Consider the following 25,675-nt stretch of genomic DNA (forward strand, 5'->3'; position numbering starts at 1 on the left):
TGAATGTAACTAGAGCTCATTATACATTTGTTGCTGCAATGCTCATGTTCATATATAACAAGAGTAGGTGACTGTGGCCCTCCTGTGGCTATTGGATTACAGGTCCATAATTCCTTTGCACAACATTTGTTATGAAGGTGGTTTTAGTTCAACAGTGACTGGTTAGCCACAGTTGTCTGCCACCACTATACAGGCTTCAGCGAATGTACTGGATAAGTTCCAGTACAAGTAAAAGATTTTGTTGATACAGCTACAAGAAGAAGACCATAGGCAGAGTGTATTTATGGAAACAGTACTAGTAGTAGTAGCAACAATGACTAAAATTACTACTTTCCTATTTAAGAGTAATAACATGTAGAATATATTTGAGCAGCTGCCTATTAAATTTTCTTACTAATCACTGCAATCTTCAGTCAACCTATAATCAGTTTAATTAATGATAACTGCCACTTTGAAGACAGCTTGCTCTTTTTATAATACTTATTTTAAAACAGTATCTAACTTCATATTTTCTATTTTTTAGGTTTTAAATGATAGTGTTTTGATCCTTTTCATTGATGATGATGGGGGGGGGGGTGTTTCAACCAATCTAAGGCTAAAATTTCAATGAAAAGAACAAAAGCAACAGCAACCAGTTAATAATATACACCAAGCCAAGATGTTTGATTTTAAAAATATATATATATATATATATATATATATATATATATATATATATATAATGAAATGTAGATAGTTCTTTTAACAAAACTAATATGGGTGGTGCAAGTGCCCGGTGGAAGGATCCCATAACCTTCAGGAAATAAGCAGGAACATGGACTCAGCATTCCTCTTGAGCACTGCCATGAATCTGTAAATTCTCGAATGGATTACAGTCAGTAGTGTTCATCTGCTAAGCAAACCTAGTATTGTAGAACCAATTTCCCTGCCTCTGTAGTCTCCCCCCACCCCCATGTTCATCCAAAATCTATTCTGTAGTGTGTGATCAGATCACTTTCGCCTGCAGGAAAGAAGGGGAAGGGAAAGTCCCACTGTATGAGAAGAATTCTTCTCACATAAAGTTGCAGGTTGCCCTGTTAGCCTAATGAGAAAAGGAAATTAATTTTACGTTTGAATTGTATTGCTATATTTTTTCAGTATTCTATCACATTTGGATCATTTAGCTAGTTAATACTTTAATTTTAATATCATTTAATGGTTTCCCTTGTTGAATCAAGAACTATTCAGCAGAATCTGCTCTACAGTGATAGTAAAAAAGTGTGATTGTGTGTGCATTTCTGCATCAGTCCACTCACCTATCTATCCATCCATCCATCCATCCATCCCTATACTACTAAGGCATTCATGTGGAAATAATCATAAATCTGTACTCTTAGGGCTTAATTTTACTGCCCACTCCACTTCACTGTAGATAATTAAAACTTCTCTTAGAAACTCAGTTGTTCATTATGGAATAATTTGCTTATCTGAGAAACAAAGCTTGAACCAGGATAATTGGTTCAGTCAGTCAAGTCTTACAAATCTTTCATTTGATTATCTGCACAACTGAAAATGTTCTTTGACAGTAGAAATAGCAAATAAGTCTCATTCCAATATTCTTTTTGTACATATCTAAGAAGAGCGTAAATTGGTCAGAACCAAATAAATATTCTTGACTTGTTCCATTCAGTCAATTGCTTTTAAAATAATTCAGGCATTAAAATCTGTTTCAGTTTTTGCATTTTAAACAGTTCCCCTGATTTACCAGTATTACATTTCCCTGGAATTAAATAATGGTTCACATTATTCTATAAGTTATTTGAATTGTATTAAAAGTAAATAGAGCACAAGTGGATAAGGTGTTTTTCAAAAATACCCAATTGAGTGTATCTGACAAGATGCATCTGATATCTGTACAGATGCTCTCTTGAATGTTTTCACATATTTAGATTCAATGCCAGTTTCTTTTGAGCAACTCCCTTCACTAAACTCCTGAATTAGATTTCAAGTTTTCCATACATTTTTATTGAACTTAGGATTCAGATAGATGTACATATATGCTCTCTTCAAAGTACACAGAGAACACACAGAAAAACAGACAACAGTGTCCTCTTTGCTTCGTCTATGTTCTTAGAAATTTATAGCAATGATTAAAGGACATCTTCCACATATCCATAACAAAATGGTTTTGCTTTTTTCCACTACTTTTGAATTTTTTTGAGGTATGTATCAAGATTGTTAGAAAACAAATTAGGTACATTTTCTAGCTGTAGGTTTTGCTTGATAATCACTGGCTTTTTTTAACTATAGCTCTCATTAACCATCATCAGCATGGCCAGCACTCAGAGATTAATGTAATTGTGGTCACCCTGCATGCTGCCCCTTAGTCCCAATATTGGAAAGAAGGTGGGATATAAATGAAAATAATGGCCAAAATGCTGTATTAGAGGCTTCAATACATAACTTTACATAACATTGTCCTTCAAGACATAATTGTGTGCTAGGGTAAGTTGTACATTGGGATGTGGTTGTGCATTGGGATGCAGTTCTGCAACAGCCATGCTCCTGGCTCTATTTGCACAATAGTCCTGATAGTACATGATGGCTCCACTCTGCTTCTGAGGATATGAACATTGCATAACAGCACAAATTAAATTTATGTCATCATAAGTGAATTTATGATGACATAACTTGCAAACAGGATGCCATCCAATTATAATTATTATTGGACCAGTCTCTTCAGGCAGGATTATCCAGATGATGTGTGGATTGTTTTAGAATATGCATGTCTTATTCGTCCTTTTACACTGTTGCATGTTTTAATTAATGTGTTTAAGAGATGTGCATTTGTCATTTCCCACCTTGATCCATGGGGAGAGGCTGGTAAGAAATAATAATAATAATAATAATAATAATAATAATAATAAATAGTTTTATTATAAAACCATTTAAACATGTAAATTGGAACACATAAGTATATGACACATTAAAATCATCCAACATAAAATTAAAAATATACCGTATTTTCCGGCATATAAGGCAACTGGGAGCATAAGATGACCCCCAAGTCGCAGGCAGGCAGCACCCGGGCCTTCTATAGGCCAAATTAAGGGGGTCTGGTGCCCACACACACCTCTGTGGAGGCCTGGAAGGCAGGTGTCACAAGTGGCAGTAGGGCCTCCCGCAGTCCGGCCCAAAAAGGCACTGGATGCTGTGGAAGAAGCCACTGGAGCGGAGTATCCCAGGCGGCAGCGAGGCATAAGGGGTTGGCTCTTTCCCTCAGCCCAACCATCCCTCTCCAGACGGACCAGCTCTGGAGCCGCTTCTCCACCACGTTTTCCGGCTTCCAGCCCCAGAAACCAGCAATGGCGGCGAGAGAGAGCCCAACCATGGTGCCTGCTGGGATAGGAGCCTACAAGGACTCCCCCCAGAGACAGCTGTCTCTGTGAAGGCCGCCAAAGACAACCCGGTGTATAAGACGGAGGTAAAAAGTAATCTTATATGCCGGAAAATACGGTACCAATTTAAAATTCATAGTTTAAAATCAACTGGGTAGGCTGACTAGAAGAGATAGGTCTTTAATATTGTTTTAAGTTCTGTTCTGCCTTACATGATATGCTCAAGTTTAAAAAAAGAGCCTTTCCTCATAACTTTCTTGAGCTAGATAAGCCAGATGGCATTAGGGAACCCTGGTAGCAGAATGGTTGAATGCCAGTATTGCAGCCACAAGGTTATGAGTTCGATACCAGGGCTCCAGGATTGACTCAGTCTTGCATTCTTCCGTAGGTCCCTAAAATGAGTACCCAGCTTGTTGGGGACAATTAGTTGACACATTGTAAACCTTATAGACATTACTTAGTTCAGTGTGAAGCAGTATAGAAATGTAAATGTTATTGTGTAGTTGAAGGCTTTCATGGCCGGCATCCATAGTTTTTTGTGGGTTTTCCGGGCTATGTGGCCATGTTCTAGAAGAGTTTCTTCCTGCGTTTCGCCAGCATCTATGGCTGGCATATTCTCTGAAATGCCAGCCACAGATGCTGGCAAAACGTCAGGAAGAAACTCTTTTAGAACATGGCCACATAGCCTGGAAAACCTACAAAAAACTGTAAATGTTATTGCTATTTTAAGACTAAATATTAAATGAATTTTGTTTATTACATAAAGAAAGAAATGAGTAATAAACATAGCCAAAGTTTAGATAATGGTATTTATGCAGTGTGAGTGGTGATCATCAGTGGGTCACCATACCTGAATGACTTCAAAATCTTCATAACCATTCAGATTGAGTTCATGTGTGGTTTCAGGGTGAAAATGAAAAGCTAAACTCATTTGCCTGTAAACTAAAGATGCAACACATTATCTGGTGTCATCATTGAGACAAATCCATCTGCATGATTATTATGTTTTCCTTCTTGACTTTCTTTTCAACAGGCCAGATGTGTGTGTTTTTTAAAAAAAACCTCTGGCAGTTTGGGGATACATTCAGATTAAAAGTTCCAGGATACAATGTTCTTGATAATGTTTTTCTACTAGCCTGATTTTTAAAATTAAGTACTGTGCTGTCCCATTTTTGGAGATCAAAGCACTATATAACAATTCATTTCTCTTTCTCCCTTGCAAGTAGTGTTCTTGTCATTTTGGTTTAATGTAACTTTAAAGATGGGTTTGATTTCAGTTTATGCTTCATTTCACATTACCTGTCAGTAATAACAAATGTGTCCAGAGTGGTCCAAGACTAAATGCTTTTCCCTTGCTGCATCCTTATTGATTCATCCTTGATTTTGTTTATTTTTCCAGCTCTTGTCCTCTGGCAAGTGCTCTAAATAAATAAAAATAATTTGAAACTGCAACTGGAATATGTTGTAGTCGAAACCTTTCACTGGAATTCAATTTAGATTGTGCTGAAGCGTTAGGATTTTATAGCCTTCAGACACAGATGAAAAATAGTTTGAACAATATTTCATAATATAATCTGTATTAGCTGTATTACATGTTTGACAAAAAGATAGCATTCAGAAGCTCCCCGCCACCAACACCACCCTTCCTTCCATTGTGAAGGTCTTTCATGCAATGAAATCCTAAGCAAAGCAAAAGCAATACATTCACTTCAAATGACAAATCATTGCAAGAAATTGTACAGTACTCTAAACAAGCAAACATTGATGGAAATCTTCTGCTTGCAGCAAAACTACTGCAAACATCTCATTTTGTAATACCTTATGCATGTATGGGGGGGGGGATACCTCCCCATAATGAAATCAGTGGGAGCTATTTTCTATTGAAGGGAACTCTTTGATGTTGGCAATAATTGAGGGAAATGGTTTTTTTTTTTTGTTAATTACTTGGAGTGAATAAGGGACATTTGTTATTTATTTACTTAAATACAGTGCACTCGTGCCATACATGGGTGCACTATATGTGGCTTCCTGCTTACGCACCGCTGCTGCATGCACATGCCCCACTTTTTCCTATGGTGCGCGAGCATATGCAGATTTTCCCTTATGCATCCCCCACATAAGGAGAGGGCCCAGTGTATTTATCTCCCAGATTATATCATGAAATCTCAGGGCAGTATGCAAGAAAAATCAAGATTAACAGATATTAAAGAATTAAAACAATAATAATTTAAATAGACTGAAGACATATTAAAAATATTGACAAGTTAAAAATGGGTTAAGTTAAAATCATTTAGAACCATGTGTATAAATATTCTGAATCAGTTAAGCCCCAACGTCTTTAGTGAATAGCCATGTTTTGCTTGGAGATTAAATAAAGCCAGTGTTGGTGCTAGTTGGACCTCCAAGGGGAGAGAATATTACAGTTTGGGTACCACAGATGAGAAGGCCTTTTCCCAGGCCCTCACACAGTGTATTGACTTCACTCATGGGACACAGAGAAGAACCCCTTCATAGACTATATAGCTCTTGGCAAGAATAATAAAAAATAATTTTATTTATTTTGTGAAAGTATGAACTTTTAAAATGATGCATCTAAGCTAATTGGGGCCCAAAACATGATCTTAATACCATCATGATGATTGCTTGTTCATCTGAGAACTGGTGCCATTCACTTTGTAGTGATGGAAACTAGCAATAGGCTAACAAAGGACCATTGTGGACAAAATTGTATTCCAGTTCCTTAAAATGTGCAGCCTCATATACAAATAATACAGAAGAAGGCAAGAAATTAGCCAAACAATTTCTCATTCCTGCCACCCTTTCCAAAATTGAGTTTACTTACGTTCTTTTGCATATGCTGTGCATTTCAATCCTCAAGGCTTAGATAAAATTGAAGACAATTGGGATGCGATCCTCTGGTCCCTGACAGGCATTTAAATATACATGTGATATTGCAGACTTTTCCTTCCACAGGTGGAAAAGAGATATATTCACAGTCCTCCTTTGAAAGGTAGCAGAATATCATGCCTGTATCAGGAGTAAGTGCAAAAAAGGAATTATCTGGGGGCAAATCGGGAGTGGATTAGTAGAGGTTTTGGATATACTGGACTAATTACACACTTTTCCCAGTCCACACCTATGGGATGGGGCTGCATACTACCCCAGACCTTAAGATTGTGTAGTTATATTCTCTTAGTTTGGAAACATACAGGGCTGAGGAGAATAAACAAGGTTGGAGGTGGGAAGGTAAAATAAACTTTCGGTTTCTTCCCTCACTGACATCCACATAGGACAGCACTGTTCATCTAATTAAATAATGCTCAGCTCACTTGCAAATCCAAAGTATCCTTTTTAACCTGTCCTTGATTTCCTTATGCATGCACATTCCTTAACCCTTCTTCTCTGTGGTTTGCTACTTACTTTCATTTTTTTGGCCTCTCTTAACACATTTAAGAGGCATTTGTATGATTGATCTATTGATTGAAAACATTCTTGCTTTGCCCTTTAGCTGAAAAGTCCAAGCAGAATTGCTTACAAAGCGTAATGATAAAACAGTCCTTGCCCCCAGGCTTACAATCTAAAAGACATGGCATGAAAAAGATTTTACTTTTGACTCTGATACGAGAAAGTGATATTGAAAACAAATAATGCTAATAGCTAGAGGTGCTTAGAATGACATGTTGGTGATTATCTACCAGTCTCTATTTGCACCGTAAAAAGCACTGCTGGGGATAGGGGGACTTCTCAACGGTAGAGACCTCTGCTATGCAGGAGAAGGCAGAAAGTTACTACAATGGTTTTTTGTGGGTTTATCGGGCTATGTGGCCATGTTCTAGAAGAGTTTCTTCCTGATGTTTCACCAGCATCTGTGGCTGGTATCTTCAGAGTGGGCTATTGGTATGCACTGGGATTTGGTTTCAGGACACCCACCCACCCATGGATAAAAATCCATGTATGCTCAAGTCATATTAAATACAAAGACATAGTAAAATGGTGTCTAGCATGTCCCAGAACAACACTATATCCCAATTAAATATATTTTTCTTAAGAAGCTAGTCTTACATTATTGTAGGCATAGATGTTGCCATGCATCTGTTTAAAGAGCATGGCAAAAATGTATCATCCTTCTGGGGGGAAAGTACCCTTCACATGCTGCTGCTGCTGCTGTTGCTCCTGCCGCCGCCGCCTCCTCCTCTTCCTCTTCCTCTTCCTCTTCTTCTTCTTCTTGCTCTGAAATAATACATAGTGGGTCTGCCTAACATGGCAAGCCAGCCAGGCAGGGAGGTTTGGCTTGTCATGTATGAATAACCTACTAGTGCATGCAGCACAAATGGCTAAACAAGCCATGAAGATTTGCTCTGTGGGCTGTATGTTGTGTCATCTAAATGCATTTTACCTTTTTTAGTTTTTCAGGTGTTTTTTAAAAAACCCAAAAACAAACTCTAAAAATCCTTACGTTTGGTTGAGAGTCAGTCCCAGAGAGGTGAAAAAGCTCATATTCATACAACATAATAAACAGACCATGAAGTAAAACTATAACCAATAAGCCAGAGCTCCCATGCTTCTCTGGCTTATAATGTCATGCAGTCCACAAGATACTCAAAACCCAAGCCTATATAGATGTTTAAGCTGATTTTTAGGATAAATTCATTTCATGGAAGATAGGTTTCCTGCTATTTAATCCCACATGTATCTATTCTCCCCAAACAATCGCTCTAGAAGGTCAGTGCCCCTCAAAGGGAGCAGGGAACTAATTTGGGGGTATTCCCTCTTCTTTCAGCAGACTCCACCTCTATTTCACATGTCAAAGAAGGCCTCCTGAACAATGGGCATGCAGGAAATAAAACATGAAGCATTTTCCATGTAAGAAATTGCTTAAAACTATGGATGCCGGCCATGAAAGCCTTCAACTTCACAAATCCTATATTGCCAGAACTGGATGCAAATTCTTGTTTACTTTCTTAACTATGTCATATACCATATCGCTCTTTGGAAGAAGCTCTGTGTGTGCGTGTGCATGCACGTGTGTGTGTGAGCCTTCAAGTACTTTCCCATTTATGGCAACCCCAAGGTGAACCTATCACAGGTGACAGGTTTTTCTTGGCAAGATTTGTTCAAAATGAATTTGCCATTGTCTTCCTCTGAGGCTGAGAGAATGTGACTTCCTTAAGGTTACCCACTGGGTTTCTATGGCTGTGTGGGGATTTCATCCTGGCCGGGAGTCCTAGTGCAACAGTCAAAGAACTACACTATACTACCTTTCATAAATATATACAAATACATGTATGTGTGGGCATTGACTGATATTTATACATACATACGCATATGCATACATATTTGATTAATATCTTGCCTTTCTTCTTCCAAAATTGGACCTAAAGATATTATTTGATTGGTATCTTGTCTTTCTTCTCCCAAAATTGGACCTAAAGCAGCTTTTTCAATATGAATTAAAACACTAGGCACATACACACACACACACACACACACACACACACAACCAACTTTCACATGTCATCTTTTCAGATGATGAGAATTGCCTCTGTGGAATTAAGGAATTGTAATAATAGTAGAATTAATATTCACTGCCACTTCATCTGACGGGGGGCGGGGGGAGATTTATATGACAATAATTGCTCTAAATTTCTACATTTTGTCATTTGTTTCACATGTTCAGAAAATGAACATTTATGTTGATATAGGAGAAACTTTTCTGTGGATGCAAAGCACATAGAGCAGGGATGGGCAAAGTGCAGCCCATGGTCACATGTATTTCTGAGACCATTTTTGTGACCCCTGAACCTCAGCACCTCCCACATCAAAATAAAAAGGAGAAGGTGAGAGGCAAAATATCTGGATGCTTCCAAAAGTAGTGCCTTCACAATAAAATGGGGTGCATTCCCCAAATACTTAATTGGAAGTGGGCTTCTGGCCACTTTTAGTTTTGATTTTTTTATTATTTATGATCAGTGATAACCTGGTATGATCTGGGGACAGAAAATTAGCCCTCCAACCTCCAAAATTGTCCACCCCATTGCTGAACATGACATTTTCAGGATTTATGTCCTCATTCCTCTTTTCTATTAACTACACAACCAGAGAAGGTTTCCTAGAATCGCCATCATTTCTTTTTGTTTCATAGGATACACACTGTTGCTTCCTGCTTCTTTCCCCTGCATCCATACGTGGGTTTTTAATGCCTAGCTAGGCCAAAAGTCATTGCCAAATGCTTTGAAAAACCAAAATTGTATCCCACAATTATTATATAACATTAATAAAAGACTGTTCTATATTAATAGCTCCTCCATCAAAGCTCCTGATTGCCTAAAGACATTGACTTCTATTTATATTAACATTTCCAGGATGGGTAGCTGTGATGGTAGGGAGGAAAAGAGAAAGAGAGAAGGGAAGAGAAGGGAAGGGAGAATGTATGGAGGTGCATTTGGGTTATCTAGGGTGATTATGGAAATGTTACTTAAGCAATCCTGGATAATTTATGTGCCAGAACATTGATTAAATAGAATGGAAAGGTGTTTTCCTGTTTGGCAGAGGTGCTATTCATCACTGTGACTATGTTATTAGTATTAGTCAATCAGTATGTTATGGTACCTACAATTACTAGTAATTAATTAATTACTAGAGGCAGAACATGGCTACAGTGTGGATTCAGGGATCTAAAGAGAGCTCTATACTTCCATTTCATGGATGTCATGGTAGCATGTATCATACTACCATGGCAGTGCATCATTACCTATTTTATTTATAAGAAAGTAATTTCTTCCTTTTAAATGATTCTGTCTGCAATAAGGTCTGGCTGCCCCCCCCCCCCCCAAATATGGTATCAATAACTGTCTTTCAATGATAGAGTGTGAGCTAGAGGTGCAGTGGTGTTTGTTGAATTTAGTTGTGAAACTTGATATTTTTGAACACAGCTAAATGCAGATAGCAAAGCAAGAGGAGCATGCAGCAGCTGCCTAAGTTGTTGTTATTAAGCGCTCAGCCAACTGCAAACTGGATGTGTGCCAGTTTAGTACTGCCACAGTCAAACATGACAGAGTGTGTTGTGAGTACTTGAGAAAAAATTAAATGAATTCTCCAGATGTTTTGGGATTTTGGACTGCTAAAGATGTTCAGTTCAGTCTCTTTAGGAATGAACTCCACTCTCATGTGGATAACCTGTGATCACAGAAAAATGAAATGAAGTTTCTGCTTCAAGGATATTGCATCCATACAGATTCCCTTCCTATATTATTTAACAGTTTTATTGAGAGGGATGTTAATTCATCTCTTCATTCCTGTGATGCCTTTCTCTACTAGGAGTTAATTTGGTTAAACTAGTGAACACCAATGTCATGCATTTCTGAATTGCTAAAATATTAATAATTGACTGTATGAAATAATCTTTAAGGATTTACAACACTATATAAATAAAACGTAATAATAATAATAATAATAATAATAATAATAATAATTTTAAAAGATAAATTGTGACAGTAATCAAGCCGGTGTTGAGAAGCAGAACAATATCATAGAAAGGTAAAGATACTGGTTTTGTTTACAGCATCACCCATGACTCCTGCTTTCCCAGATCACAGAAATACAGAATATGTGCCAGGATGACAGGTTTTTTTCTGGACAACATAGAGCTTGTTATTGCTCTGTTGTGTAAAACTTCCATGGAATTCTTAACTTGCTACAGTTGTCAAACTTATTTTACCTAATATTCCCCTTGCTAAACATAATAGTAATATCTGAAATTTAAAATTCTACATGCTATCTTTTCTTTTATTTCTCACAGCCTTGGAATACATTTCATTCAAGTTTCATGAGGGTGTGTGTGTGTGTGCTAAAAGCCATACATTAAACCAAGCCTTAGTCACTAACCCTCTGTAGCATATGAAGTGGCAAGAGATAATATTAACAACCATATTGATTCTTAATTAAAATGGTGAGAATCCAGGACTGATATTGACACAGGTAGACATGACTAGCAATCCCATTAGTTGGTTACTGGTGAAGATAGGAACCATTCTACAAAATTCATGCAGCATGTCATGGCCTGAGTAATGCCTCTAAAACTGGTGGAGGATCTAAGATACTAATAGGGTGAGCGCCCTTTAGCATAGTGCTGGTTAACCTATCAGATGTGAGGGATCAGCAGGGCATTCCCCCCTAATATGCCAGGGACTGGCACCGTATTTATGACCACAACTACAAGTGTTTCTTTCTTTTCTTGAAACTCACCACAGACCAGCAGCCAATAGCTCACAGACTGACATTAATCCTACAGACTGCCACTTTGCGTATTACTGCAATAGCAGACAGAGCCAAATGCATTTCTTATAGCAGGAGAGAATCTGGCATACTCTTGACAGAAATGTAGCATCTAATCATCCAAACATGCATAAGATTGCAGCCTAATGAAATAGTTTATAAATATACCCACAATCCTTGAAACCATAAAAAATTTTCATAAAATCATATCTCCATAGTACTTTAATCATTGCAATAAAAAAAAACCGGATTATAAACTGTATGTATGGGTTAAGCACATGTCCAGAAATTTATTTCAATTTTAGAACTAATAGATGTATATTTATTTCAGTCTTCTGTACATATTAATGAAGTATAATAATATACAAAACTAAAAGTTATCAATGTAGCAGCTTATTAGTTGCTTCATACAGGTTCTTGAAGGAAACTGTTATAACCCAATCCAAAGGGTGAGGTGAAGAATCCACCAGAAGCTTTAAAACTAATTGGTTTATTTTAGCATGGGGTTTCATGGATTCTATTCACGTTCTCATATACACTAATGGAGACAATATTAAAGCCACAGGTATCTCCCAACACACCATCTATATTTATGGGCCAGTGAGAATCAACAGAATGTTTGTTTACTGACCTGATCTTTTAGATTCTCACTAGGCTGGCTAGTGAATAGACATGTACTGTATATGTATATGTTAATGTGATAGCTTTCTTAATGGCTCTTGATGATAAGGCTATGTCAGCACCTGGGTTAATTTTCATTATGCTCTGATTTCAGTAGCATTGGCAAAGTCCTTTTGATGTGCCTATATAAACATTGTAATTTATATAACTGTAAAAGGAGAGCAGTTAAATGCCAAAATATGAATCATGGGGGATTCAGGAAGACTCCAGCCTCTGAGATTTATTTTATTTGATGTTACTTTGTTTTGGCAGTGAAGCTTGTGCATCGTTTTTCCCCTTCCAATGGCAAAACTGCTTTCTCTGGAACCAGGGAGATGAAAATAATGAATCTGCTTAGGATTCTGGTTCTTTATTACATATATGAAATGTGTTAGTAGCTTTTCCAGCAGCCCAAAGCTCAAGGTTATATACAGCTATCTAAAACTAGCAGTTAAAAACATCTGAGATGAAATACAGCAATACGTGTTTTATTTATTTGCTTGATAGAATCATGCAAAGACATTTGACTTAATACTTTCATATGCCAGCATGGTGACAAAACTGATTCTTCCTGGGGTATCATAACAGGAAAGGTCCTTTTTAAATATGTCCTTTAAAAAAGAAACTATTCTTCTTAGAACAGAATCATTGTATTTACTATTTAAATAGTATTATTCTATTAATGTCTACTCAGAAATAAGTCCTACTGCATTCAGTATGTTGTTGTTGTATGCCTTCAAATCATTTCCAACTAAGGTTTTCTTGGCATGGGCTTTTCTTGGTAAGATTTCTTGAGAGGAAGTTTGTCATTGCCTTCCCCAGTGGCTGGTATTTATGTATTCAGTATTATGTATTCAATTTGTACCCCAGTTGTCTCCTGGCAAGGGACCTAAGACAGATTATAAAACTTAAAGGTTTAGCTAAAATTACAAAAGGTTAAAAAATTAAAACATACAAAATAAAAACAGAGCACATCACTTTCAATACTGTTTTGCCCTAAGATCAAAATCAGGCAATGGACTATCTAAATAGCTTCCCTATGAAAGGAGAGCAAAGAGCAGACTAACCAGACCTTCCATGGGAAGGAATTCCACAGTGTGGGAGAAGCCATTGAAAAGGCTTCTTCCCAATGGCATATTCAAGGATAACATTCCACCCGCCCTTAATAATAATATTCTATCCCAGAATAATATTTTATCCCAGACACCTAGTACTGGAATATATAAAAGAAGGACCCAACAGTTTCCAGTTGTAAAATCAGTTGGGGACAAGCAGTAGCATGCCTAGAACAATTGTAGTATTCCTTGCAATATTGGAATAGCAGTTAAACTCTACTAGCACATTGTTTTCTTCCTGTTTAATGCTATGCTGGATTTAGGCCACAAGGCCTTCCTTCCAGGTAAATGTGTACAGCCTAGATGTGTAACACAATATGAATGTTTTGTTGCAATAACTGATGCATTTATAAATGTGGATTTGCTAATTTCTTCAAGTTGTACACTTGTAAATGACCCAAGTATTTGTTAGCTAGAAAAATATGCTTATTTTGTTTTCTTGTTCCTTTTTTTAAAAGCTGTCAATATTTACTTTACCTTAAAAGACAACAGAAAACAAATCTAGCTGACTCCTTTGTGAAAAACAGGATGAAATCCCGTTTCTTCCATGACAAAACAACCCTACAATTTAGCTATTCTTCTATTATTATTTTTAAAAAATTACAATATATTTTTGAGCATTACATCTTTGAACATGACATGTATTTTTTTAAAAAAAGAAATACATTTATTGATGAAAACTTAAATGGGGGAGGGGGAGTTCCATATAAAAGTTGTCTTTATTTTTTGGAGATTTGTCTCTTTTTAGTTTAATATAGTAATTGCATGCCGCAATGTTGTATTTTTCACAGATTCCAATTTTACTTTACCTTCTTGGTTTGATATCTCTGCATTGGATCGGTTTGAGTGCTTTGGGAGAGTATGTTTGTCCTGATATACATGAGGTACAAACTCACTTAAGTAATAAGGTGTAAATCAAGAGACCTTATGCCATAGGCACCTCAGTGCATGAAGATACATGCCCATCGCAGACCCATAGAGAAAAGGAAATAGAAAGAATCTAGCATAATGGTGGAGCTACACAGGGCAAAATGGCACTGCCCTCCCCCATAAGAGTTCCCCCTCTTCAAATGAAATGTTCTTTCAGTCCCCAAATTGCTAGCATTGCACACACTAAAACTTCAAATGATCATTTCTAAAACTTCAGATGTATTCCTGTCAGTATAGTTAATTTAGTGTTGTCTGTCTTTTTAATAGATGTAGTATATTTGTATTTGTTTTTCTAGCCCCTGTAGAAGGCCTTTTCTCATACAGGACAAAATGTGTTGGGGTATTTTAAAAGGAAGTTTAAATGTGTTGGACTATTTTAAAAGCAATAAAGAGTTGACTGCCTTAGAGGTTGTGGACCTTGTCTCTTCAATGCTTTCTGTTTTTAACATGCTTTTCAGTACTCTCTTTACTAATCCAAAGGAAGAGGACAGGTGAAGTTACCAAGTGACTGTAAACACAGCAAAAAGAGCATTCCAAGACACACAAAAACAATAACAACATCAACGAAGTGTGAACAGTTTTCAGTGTCTTACTCATTGCAATGCTAGGGGATTGAAAGAAAATTTTCATTTGGAGGGATAATCCGATCCCATACACCTTTAAGAGTAACTGGTTTATCTTAGCATTTCTTGAATTTCAGTCTGTTTCCTCTGACACAATGATGGAGTTTCTATTAAAACATTGTATATATAGCAGTGACATGGTTTGGAGGGTGGGATCAGAGCATAATAGGTTACAGAGAGATGGAAATTTTGACCCTGGCTATAGACCTTCAAAGGATTCTGTAAGATGATACAGATCTGTGAATCTGGTAGTAATCTTGAAGTGTGAAAGGAATAAATCTGCTTACCCAGATTCAGTTTCCTTGAAGTCAGTAATTTCTTCAGGGAGAATTCCCTTGCTTGTAGTTGTGAAGCCATACACATTAATATATATATAGTGCACCAAGAAACCATTATCTGTGTTAATAAAGCAGCTGATGGAGTGGAATTTGTGAATATATTCTAAACCAGCTGTTTCTCTTTTGGACCTTGTCTTGAATTTTTTTTGTTCTAGAATCATTACTTGAAAATCATTGATAGTATGTCTACAAAGAGACAGAACTTTAAATCGCAGTTGTTACTTGTATATAGGTATTATTCCATGAATTTCTTCACCATCACCCCTGCCTTCAGGTGAAGAAAGTAAACCTTTCCCCAGTGAGCAATAATATACTGTCTTTGAAAAAGAAAACCCATGTGATGTTTTACCACATAATTAGATGGTGATAAATATTAGTATATAATGTATTGGGCTGTTGGGAACAGTGCTGTCTTTTCTAACCAGCCTGCCCTAAATTATTTATTTAGTTATGCAAGATTTACTCCTCCGTTCAGCAGCTAATTTGCAGAATTGTAAAAGCAAAAAAGGGTCAGCAGTCCCCTGCTTTGCAATTATAATTTTTTTCAACAACAACAACAACAAAAGGATGGGCACCTAAATCGTAGCTGTAAATGTTGATGTTGCTCATATATTTTCAGGTTTTATGTGGCTTCCCAACTAAGGTGTAGGGCAGGTGAAGGGAGCATGCAAGACTCTGCAGGCTATTACGTGACTTTATTATACTTAATAATATTTAAACTTTGAGACAGGAAACCCATTGGTCTCTGGTTATTTGTCTGAGGGGACATCATGTCCACTTTGCCTATAAGTTTCCGTCTGAAGCCGCAGTAGAGATGAAGGGCAAAGGCATAATGAATTAAGGAAGGTAAATACATGGAGCTGAAATATGTTCAGTTCCATAATTTCATTTGTTTGTTCTTAAACCAGGTTTTACCTCAGGGTAAGACTGAATTTGTTGACTTAAATCTTTGTTAGAAATGGCCTGCACAAATCCAAACTGATGCTGTATGCAGGAGACAGCTGGTTGTCATGGTAACTGTAGTGCAGTTTTTAATTCCACTTGGTGAGTAATGTTGACACAGTGTTGTTGAATAGACTATGGCTTTTCCTTTTACAAATAGGTAGCATTATCTGTGTCAAGGTTACAAAATAAAACAATGCTGTCACTCAGAGACTCCTAGCCACGTCAGTTTAGCTTATTGATTCCCAACTTAGTTCATTTTTATTATTAAAAACCAAGCAATTCGCTTGGTATCAAAGTTGGAACGGGGGCTCAAATAAGGCTCTTCAAAGAGACATAAATTAGATTATAAAAGACGCAAATTGGTCTTAACTGGGTAATCGTATTAGTCTTCTGTTGTTCTAAATATGTTCGGCAATGTATTTGCTTTGCAAAATAGGGGAACAAGCGTTGCACAGCGAGAACCAAATTGTACCATGTTTTTGTACAGCGGAAGATTATAAATAGCATGAGCTTTTTATAATTTTAGTGTATTTTGTACTTGGAGGAAGAGAAGACATCAGCTTAATCTGATCTTTTGGAGTGAAATAAAAGAATTTTAATGCAAAGTTGCATTAAAAACAGTTCTTTATATTTGCTGAGTGGGTACTAGATATTCTAGAAGGAAAGGAGAAAGAAAAGATTCAAAGTTAATGCGCCTGTTTTAGGAATATTCTCAAAATTCACACATTTCTTGGACAAAGTGGTTCCACATTAATATAACGCTACATAGGACATTACATGTGTTTCTCATTGATTAATACTACAAATCTTCAAAACAGGAAAGAAAATAGTAGAATTCTGGTAATTAATGTTCTTTTTTATAGCCTTATTGCCCTAAGATATCTATTAAATATAAAGACTACAAATCATTGTAAATATGAGATCCAGGACATTTTCCCAATTCTTGATGGAAACGGTTTGAGACATAGCTAAATAATTCCCAAACTACTGCCTTCCAGATAATAATTTCAGTTATTCATTTTGGCTAGCCTTTCAGTTGGCATCAAGGGATATGCTTCTTTTCATTATTGATTCCCCACCCCAACCTCACCCCCACCCTGGTTTGCTGTCTGAAGAACCTAGCTCTTGACTCTTAAATAATTGATTTTTCCACTCAGGTGCACTGAACAACATTTTGAACTCATGAGATAGCAGAAATGCGTGCGCTTTGCTCACTGATGCACTGGTTTTATTAAGTGGTTCCAAAACAGAAGACTAATATTCAGAACACTATTTCTTTGCCTGGGAATATTAATTTAGCTTTTTATTTAAAAACCTGATGATAGTATACAGTAAGGCTGTGCTCTTTTGCAACCCTTCTTAGGAACGAAGTGCAACCTACTCCCCCCCCCCCCCAAGTTGAGCATACATAGAATTGGATACACAGATTATAACATTTTATTTGTAAAATTCATTAAAAATGTCACTAGTAGCCCTTGAAAAAAATTACGGTCAGCTAATATGTCTGCATCATAAGCCAAGGCCTGCATTTATATTTCTTAACTTTTACTGGAAGTGATTATAAAATCTTTCAAGGAAGATGAGCATGCTCAAGGATACTCTAGCTATTGGGTACAGATATAAGATAAAATGTCTGATTGTGTGTATGTGTCTCTGTGTGTGTGACAGCCATAATACATGGAGACATTGTGCAAGATGCCTCAGTTTTTGACAGAGTATTTTTTTTTAATTGTCAAGTTGCTGTGTTGAATTTGAGGACAAAACTCCACCAAGAAGAAGGTTGTTGCTGAATGCAGAAAGGGGATCTCATCATAATTCAGCAGAAAATGGTGGTAAATGCCTCAAGATTAGGCTTTTTTGTAGTCATCAAAGTGGCAGTGCCCAGTTTCAAATCACAAGTCAACATCCCAAAGGGGGCAGCTTGGGAGAAGGGAAAAAATGTTGACATGGTCAGATGCAAGTCAAAATACAAAATGGGGTGCTTCCTTGACTTAAAAACGGGGTACCCAAAATCAGATTTTAAAAAATAGGGCTCACTGAGGCACTTCTCGCAGGAAAACACTGGCTTCCTGTATAGACACAGAAGATGGCAGTTGTGTCCTCCTTCCTCTTTTGTATTCCACACTTGGAAGCCATGAGGGAGGGAAGCAAACGAGGTGTGCCTTTGTCACGGTGGGAAGTGGGTGCTTAGGTGGACTGTGAGCCAAGCCACACACCCATCCACTTGCCTCTTCTCCTCTTGCAGCCAGACAGGTCTTTCCTGATCATCTCACAGCCACTACCCCAGGCAGAGAAAATGCTTTAATATGAAGCTGGTGGGAACCTTCTCTGAATGTCTTCAAAAAGAAGCTGAACAGCTACCTACTGGAGACATTCTAGCTGGAGATCCTACACTGAGCAGGGAGAGGGGTGGTATTGGACCTGATGGACCATTGGGCCCCTTCCAACTCTGATTCTGCGACATGCGAAGAACTGTAGAAGATTAATGAAACAGGACTGATTTTTTGCTGAAGCAATGTTCATTCTTTTTCATAAGAGTTTCCCCTTCTGTATGATTGATTGTATATTTAATAGCACTTATAACCAGTTGACCAAGAATAGACATGCACATAATTGCCTGTAAATTATTCAGTTTAACCAGTAGAATGATACAAATTGTATGTTTTTCCTTAGTACGTGGTTGACACTGTTCTCTCTGCTATAGACTGTTTTTTTTTTTTAATATAATCACTCAGTTTGCAGTTATACCACCAACTGGAACTGAGTATTGTTATAGGATATGACATGCTCTTTACTGCTCAGATTTCTGTTCTCCCAAGAGAAGGAAGACTTTCTGAATCCACTTTTAATATCCCTAAAGTCTGGTTCCAGCCTTTAGGCTCACCAGATGTTATTGCACTGCAATTCCAGGATTCTTCACTGTTGGCTGTGCTGGCTAAAGCAGCTGGGACTTGCATGATTACTCAGCCTTTGCAAAAGATTCTTGGTATAGGAAGCAGGAATCCTTCTCTATTTAGTTTTTAATTAAAAATAGAGTAACATTTGGACTTCTGGTGCTTGGTCCTTTCATTGAAGCAAGCTATAAGCCCCTGAATGCAAGTTCAGTCAACTTTGCCAACACTTGTAAAACTGACAACTTCATTTAACCTAAGTGCCTTTTCTTTACCCTTCATTTGTAGGTATGATTTCCAGGAAAACTTAATTGTTGTCAAGTCATTGTGTATTCCTTTTGCTTTTTATTCTTTGTCTTAATGGTATTAGGCTTTGGTAGAAAGATTCATGTATTTGTAAACTTGTAAAACACCAAATACATTTGTAGCTATTCAATAATTCATAAATGCTTAATTTATACATTTTAATATTAAACATATACAAGTATTCCAGATAGGTAGGTGTTAAGAAGGAATATTAATGAAATATTAAATTTGTTAATCTAGAAGTCTCTCATTAACCTAATGCTTGGAATTTGACATAGGCCAACCATAAATTGATAAATGTCTGTATCTTCCCTTAGTCACATGGTTCCTACAGCAGTGCTTATATTAGTGGTGGATTTTAATGCCAGAATAGGTCCATCTCTAGTAGACATTGCAGAGCAGTGTGGAATTCTGGATTATGATTTAGCCAGAGATAAGAAAATAAATAAGGCTGGCATAAATCTATTTAGTATAGCATATATGTTTGGACTGCAGGTTGCAAGCAATAATAATCTAACACTCCATATCCTTTCACTTGGGATTGTTTGTTGGTTTGTTTTTAACATATGTGGCCAGTGCACTATATTATATCTGTGCTCTCAGTTGGAAAGTTCACTTGTTTTCTGGGGTAACTGTAAAGTTTAGGGATGATAGTGACTATCAACCCATTATCGTGAAGTTGGCTGCTGAATTGGATATGATGACAGTGGCTGACTTTGGTCAATGGTTAGGTCAGTGATTGGAGATCCAGGATGACAGGAGACTGAAATGGCAAAAAAGTACATGTGAGCAAACTTAAAGACTTCTATAATTCAGTTTTGGTATAATAATGTAACAGTGCTAATTGTGCATTGTTTATCCCTGTATTACCTCCTTTGGCTCTAAACTAAGATGCAAAAAGTAACTTCTTTATAAATGAAATCACAGAATGGATTAACCACAGGTTGTATGTAAATGTCCTGATAAATTTGGTTATTGTGGAGTGATCGCCTATGTCAATATTTCATCTAGTTTCTTGTGGGATATTCAGATTTGTTCAAATAAGGTTCAAAGCATAATCAATTGTCTCTAGAGTAGTCCAAATTACTTCAGTGGGGCTTTTATAAAATAAATGGTTTGAGAATGATAGCCTTAATTAAGCTATCCTTTCAGCAGCAAGAGGGTTGTTTTGCATTAATTATTCTGTCATGGCTACTGCTTCATATGGCAGACAGGAGATTGTCCCAGGGAGGAGACTGCTTTTTTTGGTGGATATCCAACAAAGAGAGAGAGAAGACTGATCTGTTTTGAATGAACAGGATTATGGAGCTTGACTGATAGTAGGTAGATGCTCCTACTGGACTTTTAGTTTCTTTCCAATATTGATGATATGAATGGAATAAAGATCCTCCATACAGTTTTTTAAAAGTTCTCAGAGAAGCTGTTTCTTCTTCCTCATGGTGATCACAGTAACCACTGTGGTTACAATTCTGACGTAGCTAGTAATGCACAGATTATATAGATGGAATAAATATTTCCCACTAAAATGAGCTTTGATGGTGCAGTGGTTAAATGTCTGTACTGCAGCCACTTACTCACAAACAAGGTTGTGAATTCAGTTCCAGCCAGGGGCTCAGAGTCAACTCAATCTTGCATCCTCCTGAAGTTTCTAAGATGAGTACACAGCTTGTTGGGGGCAATTAACTTACACATTGTAAACCACTTAGGGAGTGCACTGGTAGGTGGTATGAAGATGTACTTGCTATTGCCCTTGCTAAATTGCTGTATTAATTGTCAGGAATGTGGTTTCTTATGACTAACCTGAAGCTTAAAAGCACTCATCACTTGGGTTCATCTCCCTGGATAGTTGTGTTACAGTTTGGACTAAAACCTGGAATGGATTCATTGTTTCACTGACTGGAAGCTAATAGCAGTCGTTGGTACTCATGAGTACATGTGAGGATAAAATCTACAAGCCCAATCACTTTAAAAACTAAATTTTTGGATTTTTTAAAAACCAGAGTTATTAGTAATCAGTCATTTGGTAGAGATTTTTTAAGTGGCTAAACAGAGGTTCTGGGCAAGTTCATTTCATTTTAAGACATGCTTTAATGTACTAGAATTTTCCATTTTCCTTACTATTCTGTTTTGTTTTTTGTTCTTGTTTTATTTTGTTTTACTTCATAGATTCATTCATTGGGTTATGTTTTTGTTTTTGTTTTTAACCTGTACTCAGCTAATAGTTGTAGATCTCCAAATCTGTCTGTTGCTGCTTGACCAGTTAAAGGGATCTGTGCATGGAAGCAGCTTAATGTTCCATGTTTCAGGAAGGATAGGCATACACTAGATATGCATTATTCTCCACTGGATGAACGTCCCAACCACATTGTGGTATAACTTTGTTGTTGTTGTTGTTGTGTACCTTGAAGTCATTTCCTACCTATAGTGACACAAAGGTGAACTTATCATGGGGTTTTATTGGCAAAATTTGTTCAGAGGAAGTTTGCCATTGCTTTCCTCTGAGACTGTAACTAGTAACATACAATCTGTGCAAAACCAGCCTTTTAGTTTCAAATTCTTTTGGTGCTTTCAGGTGTAGCGTATCTGATCTGGGGGTAGGTTTCTGACTTAATATGAAGGGGAATAATTTGTAGAAATCCCTGTGTGATTGTTTGCCTCCAGCAGAAAAGTTTTCCATAGCTATTTTGTTGTAGTCTGCAATTCCTAGAGTTTCTCCAACTTCCAATGTGAAAGATAGAAAAATCTTACACCTGGACAGCAGTGGGAGCAAAAATTCGTAAAGAACTATTACAATTCTTCACAGTTGTGGTTCCCTACTTATGAAATATCCTTTCTGCAACAGACTTCTCTAGTGTCCACACTTTTCACTTGTTGGTACCAAAGTAACTACAGTGCCAAGATTTTTAGTTTTGGTTCCCAGGTTCTAAAGTCTGGATTGTATCATTTAGAGTTGAGAATTCCATGGAACATTAATCATAGAGCTGGAAGGGACCACAAGGGCCATCCAGTCCAACCCCCTGCCATGCAGGAAATCTAAATCAAAGCATCCCCAACAGATGGCCATCCAGCCTCTGCTTAAAGACCTCCAAGGAAGGAGACTCCACTACACTCCGAGGGAGTGTGTTCCACTGTCAAACAGTCCTTACTATCAGAAAGTTCCTCCTAATGTTGAGGTAGAATCTCTTTTCCTTTAGCTTGCATCCATTGCTCCGGGTCCTAGTTTCTGGAGCAGCAGAAAACAAGCTTGCTCCCTCCTCAATATGACATCCCTTCAAATATTTAAACAGCGCTATCATATCACCTCTTAACCTTCTCTTCTCCAGGCTAAACATCCCCAGCTCCCTGAGTCTTTCCTCATAGGGCATGATTTCCAGACCCTTCACCATTTTAGTCGCCCTCCTTTGGACACGCTCCAGTTTCTCAATGTCCTTTTTGAATTGTGGTGCCAGAACTTGGAATAGTTGTTTTTATGCAAATTGTTCACTATATCATCTGTACTATTACTGATCATATTTATAAATTCTTATATGTTAACTTATCTTAAATAATTTTATTTTAAATGCTATTACTGAAATTTGTGACATTGGCCTAAATCCAAAATAATGCTTGCAATAGTGTCAGGTCTTTCAGTCTCTCCTCCATCCCATCCCTGGGATGTTAACTTTCTATTGGAGGTTTTTCAGCTTCCAATAGAACCTTTATTATGGTCATAGACTAGTAATAATGTTTTAGGGTGTGTGGGAGGTAGAATGAGAGAATGGGGCATTCTATATCACCTGCTTCCATTGGCAGAAACAGCGCCTGCAGAGTGTTGGGTATTGGCCTGTATGTTTGACAGACACATTTTCACACAGCACAGTTATAGTTCATTATAGGGATTTGCAGTGTCAGGAGAGATGCTTAGAATCAGATACTTAGAACCAAACAGACAGCTCCAGGACCTTTGACCAAACTACAAACCCCAGAATTCCATAGGATGTTGCCATGGCAGCTAAAGTGGAATCATAATGCTATAACTGTGGAATGTGAAATGGGCCCTGGAAAGGATTTTGCCTTCCAAGGCCACCTTTGAAAACTTTTAAATAAACAAGTAGATTTAACCAGATTTCCTTCCTTCCTTTCTTTCCTTTCTTTTTTTTTCCCTGTTGCTTCTGTTTTACTCAATGGGGACAGCTAGTAAGAGGAATTTTCTCAGAAAATTGGATGTGTGCCCCTCTGAATCACAGCCAAGTTCTGGATCGGAAGGTTGAGAGAGTCTGGGAGCCAGGTTCCAAGCAAGGAGAAAGACCATCAGATGACGAGGTGACAAGTTATGGTATAAACTGCATTAGGAACCATCTGAGTTGCTTTAGACTAGGGCTGCATCCACACTAATCAAGTCTGACACCAGTTTGCCATGGTTCAGTGCTATGAAATTCTTTGATTGGTAGTTTTGTGAACTATTTAGCCCCCTTTGTTAAGGGGCTCTGGTGCCACAACCAAATACAGATCCCAGAATTCTATAGCATTGAGCCGTAGCAGTTAAAATTGTGCCAAACTGGATTATTTCTGCACTGTAGATGCAGCCTGGGATAGTGGGTGACACAGAACCCTATCACATGGGGTTAAAACCCCGGCTTACCTTTCCCAAATTCACTCCTAATTCAGGAGGAAGCCATGTGTTATCACAAAGAAATCGCCTCCAGGGTCCAGCCTGGGTGAAGCCCGGTCCTGTAAACCGCTTCGGGGGCATTTTTAGAAGTTGGAAGCTTCCAACTTTTAAAAATGGCCACCAAAGTAGCTTACAGGACCCAGGCTGCACCCAGGATGGACTGAGGCAGCAATTCAGCAGAAATTTCTTTTCAATAACACCCGGCTTCCTCCCAAATTAAAACTGAGTTCAGGAAAGGTAAGATGGAATTTTAACCCCATGTGATAGGGTCCTAAAGCTATCTATTAGAATCAGAAGCTGACTCCTACATGAAATCACAAGACAAAATTTTGCCATGAGAAAAGATTCTGTAAATTTTGATGACTGTGAACATTTTCTGAAATGAATTAATTGATTCTAAAACCTATATATCAAACAAGAACAAAGTGAATGAACTGGTGCTACCACTAAAAAAAAAAACTTGGAGGGAATTATGTGGGAAAATACTAATGCACTATGTCTGCATCTTTAGTCAGACAGAATTGGAAGCTTTATAGCCAAATATGGCTCTTTCCTGGGATTTCTGTCCTTAAAAAAAACCTTGGAGGGAGTTGTGTGGGAAAATACAAATGCATTATGTCTGCATCTTTAGTCAGACAGAATTGGAAGCTTTATAGCCAAAGATGGCTCTTTCCTGGAATTTCTGTCCTACAGCCTAACATATGGTTCTCTGGGGTTTAGAAAGGGGAAAAAATGGGGGGAAATTGGCAGATGTTCACTTGCCAGACATAGTAATATGAATTTTCCACTCCAATATATTTTCAGCTTTATTAGCAAATGTCGTTAGACCAGGAAAGAGAAAGCAAATAAGGATATACCTTCCTTGCTGATTAGCTGCCTGAGAGCTTATACAATTAATCAGTGGGAGCTCTTCAAATAGGAAGCCTCTGTTAGCTTTTTGTTCATGTGACTTTCATTTATGTATTGAGATTAATGAAGCATGTATAATAAAGCCAGAGATTTTGTTTCTATTGTGCTCTAGAACCAGCTATGTCCCAATACTAAAACATTTTTGAATAGCTTGGAGATTAGTGTGTATGTCTGACTGAAATGCTTTTCCTTGCAGTGTTCATAAAAGCTAATTTAACATGCACATTTCAGCTAGAAACAATTCTTAATCATGCTCACGTACTGAAAGAGATTCTATGTGTACCTTATGATGTATGATTCCATTCTGACCCATGTGTATATTCAATATAAGCTCTTTCCAACTGCACTGGTCAACATGACTAGTTGTGTCACCTACCAATACATCTAAAACATGCTTGCGATTTACAACTTCCCAACCTAGGATAGGATTGGACAATCTCAGTTACCAACAACATGTTGTTGTTGTGTATTTTCAAGTCATTTCCAACTTATAGCAACCCTAAGGGAACCCTAGCATGAGGTTTTCTGGGGCTGAGAGTTTGTGACTCAAGCAAGGTCACCCTGTGGGTTTTCATGGCCAAGCAGGGAATCAACCCTGAAGCCTCCTTGGATTGCACTCTGGGAGAAAGACAGCATATAAATTAAATAAATAAAAT

The 25,675-nt window shown here is 37.5% G+C and overlaps 1 protein-coding gene across 2 annotated transcripts in view; it reads left to right on the plus strand.

Moving 5' to 3' along the window:
* Positions 1-25,675, plus strand: part of LOC149318655 (adhesion G protein-coupled receptor A3-like) — a 480,532-nt gene that overhangs the window by 347,612 nt on the left and 107,245 nt on the right. The window contains exon 13 of one of the 2 annotated variants that reach the window (XM_089510223.1): positions 23,633-23,761. The exons of the other annotated variant lie outside the window; for it this stretch is intronic. Within the exon in view, the coding sequence (XP_089366349.1) occupies positions 23,633-23,761 (129 nt within the window). The remainder of the gene's footprint in view (positions 1-23,632; positions 23,762-25,675) is intronic. 2 annotated transcript variants of the gene reach the window in all.

Source organism: Sceloporus occidentalis, unplaced genomic scaffold, assembly GCF_023333645.1.
Source record: "Sceloporus occidentalis isolate IW3139 unplaced genomic scaffold, rSceOcc1.0.p SCAF_2, whole genome shotgun sequence".
NCBI lineage: Eukaryota > Metazoa > Chordata > Lepidosauria > Squamata > Phrynosomatidae > Sceloporus > Sceloporus occidentalis.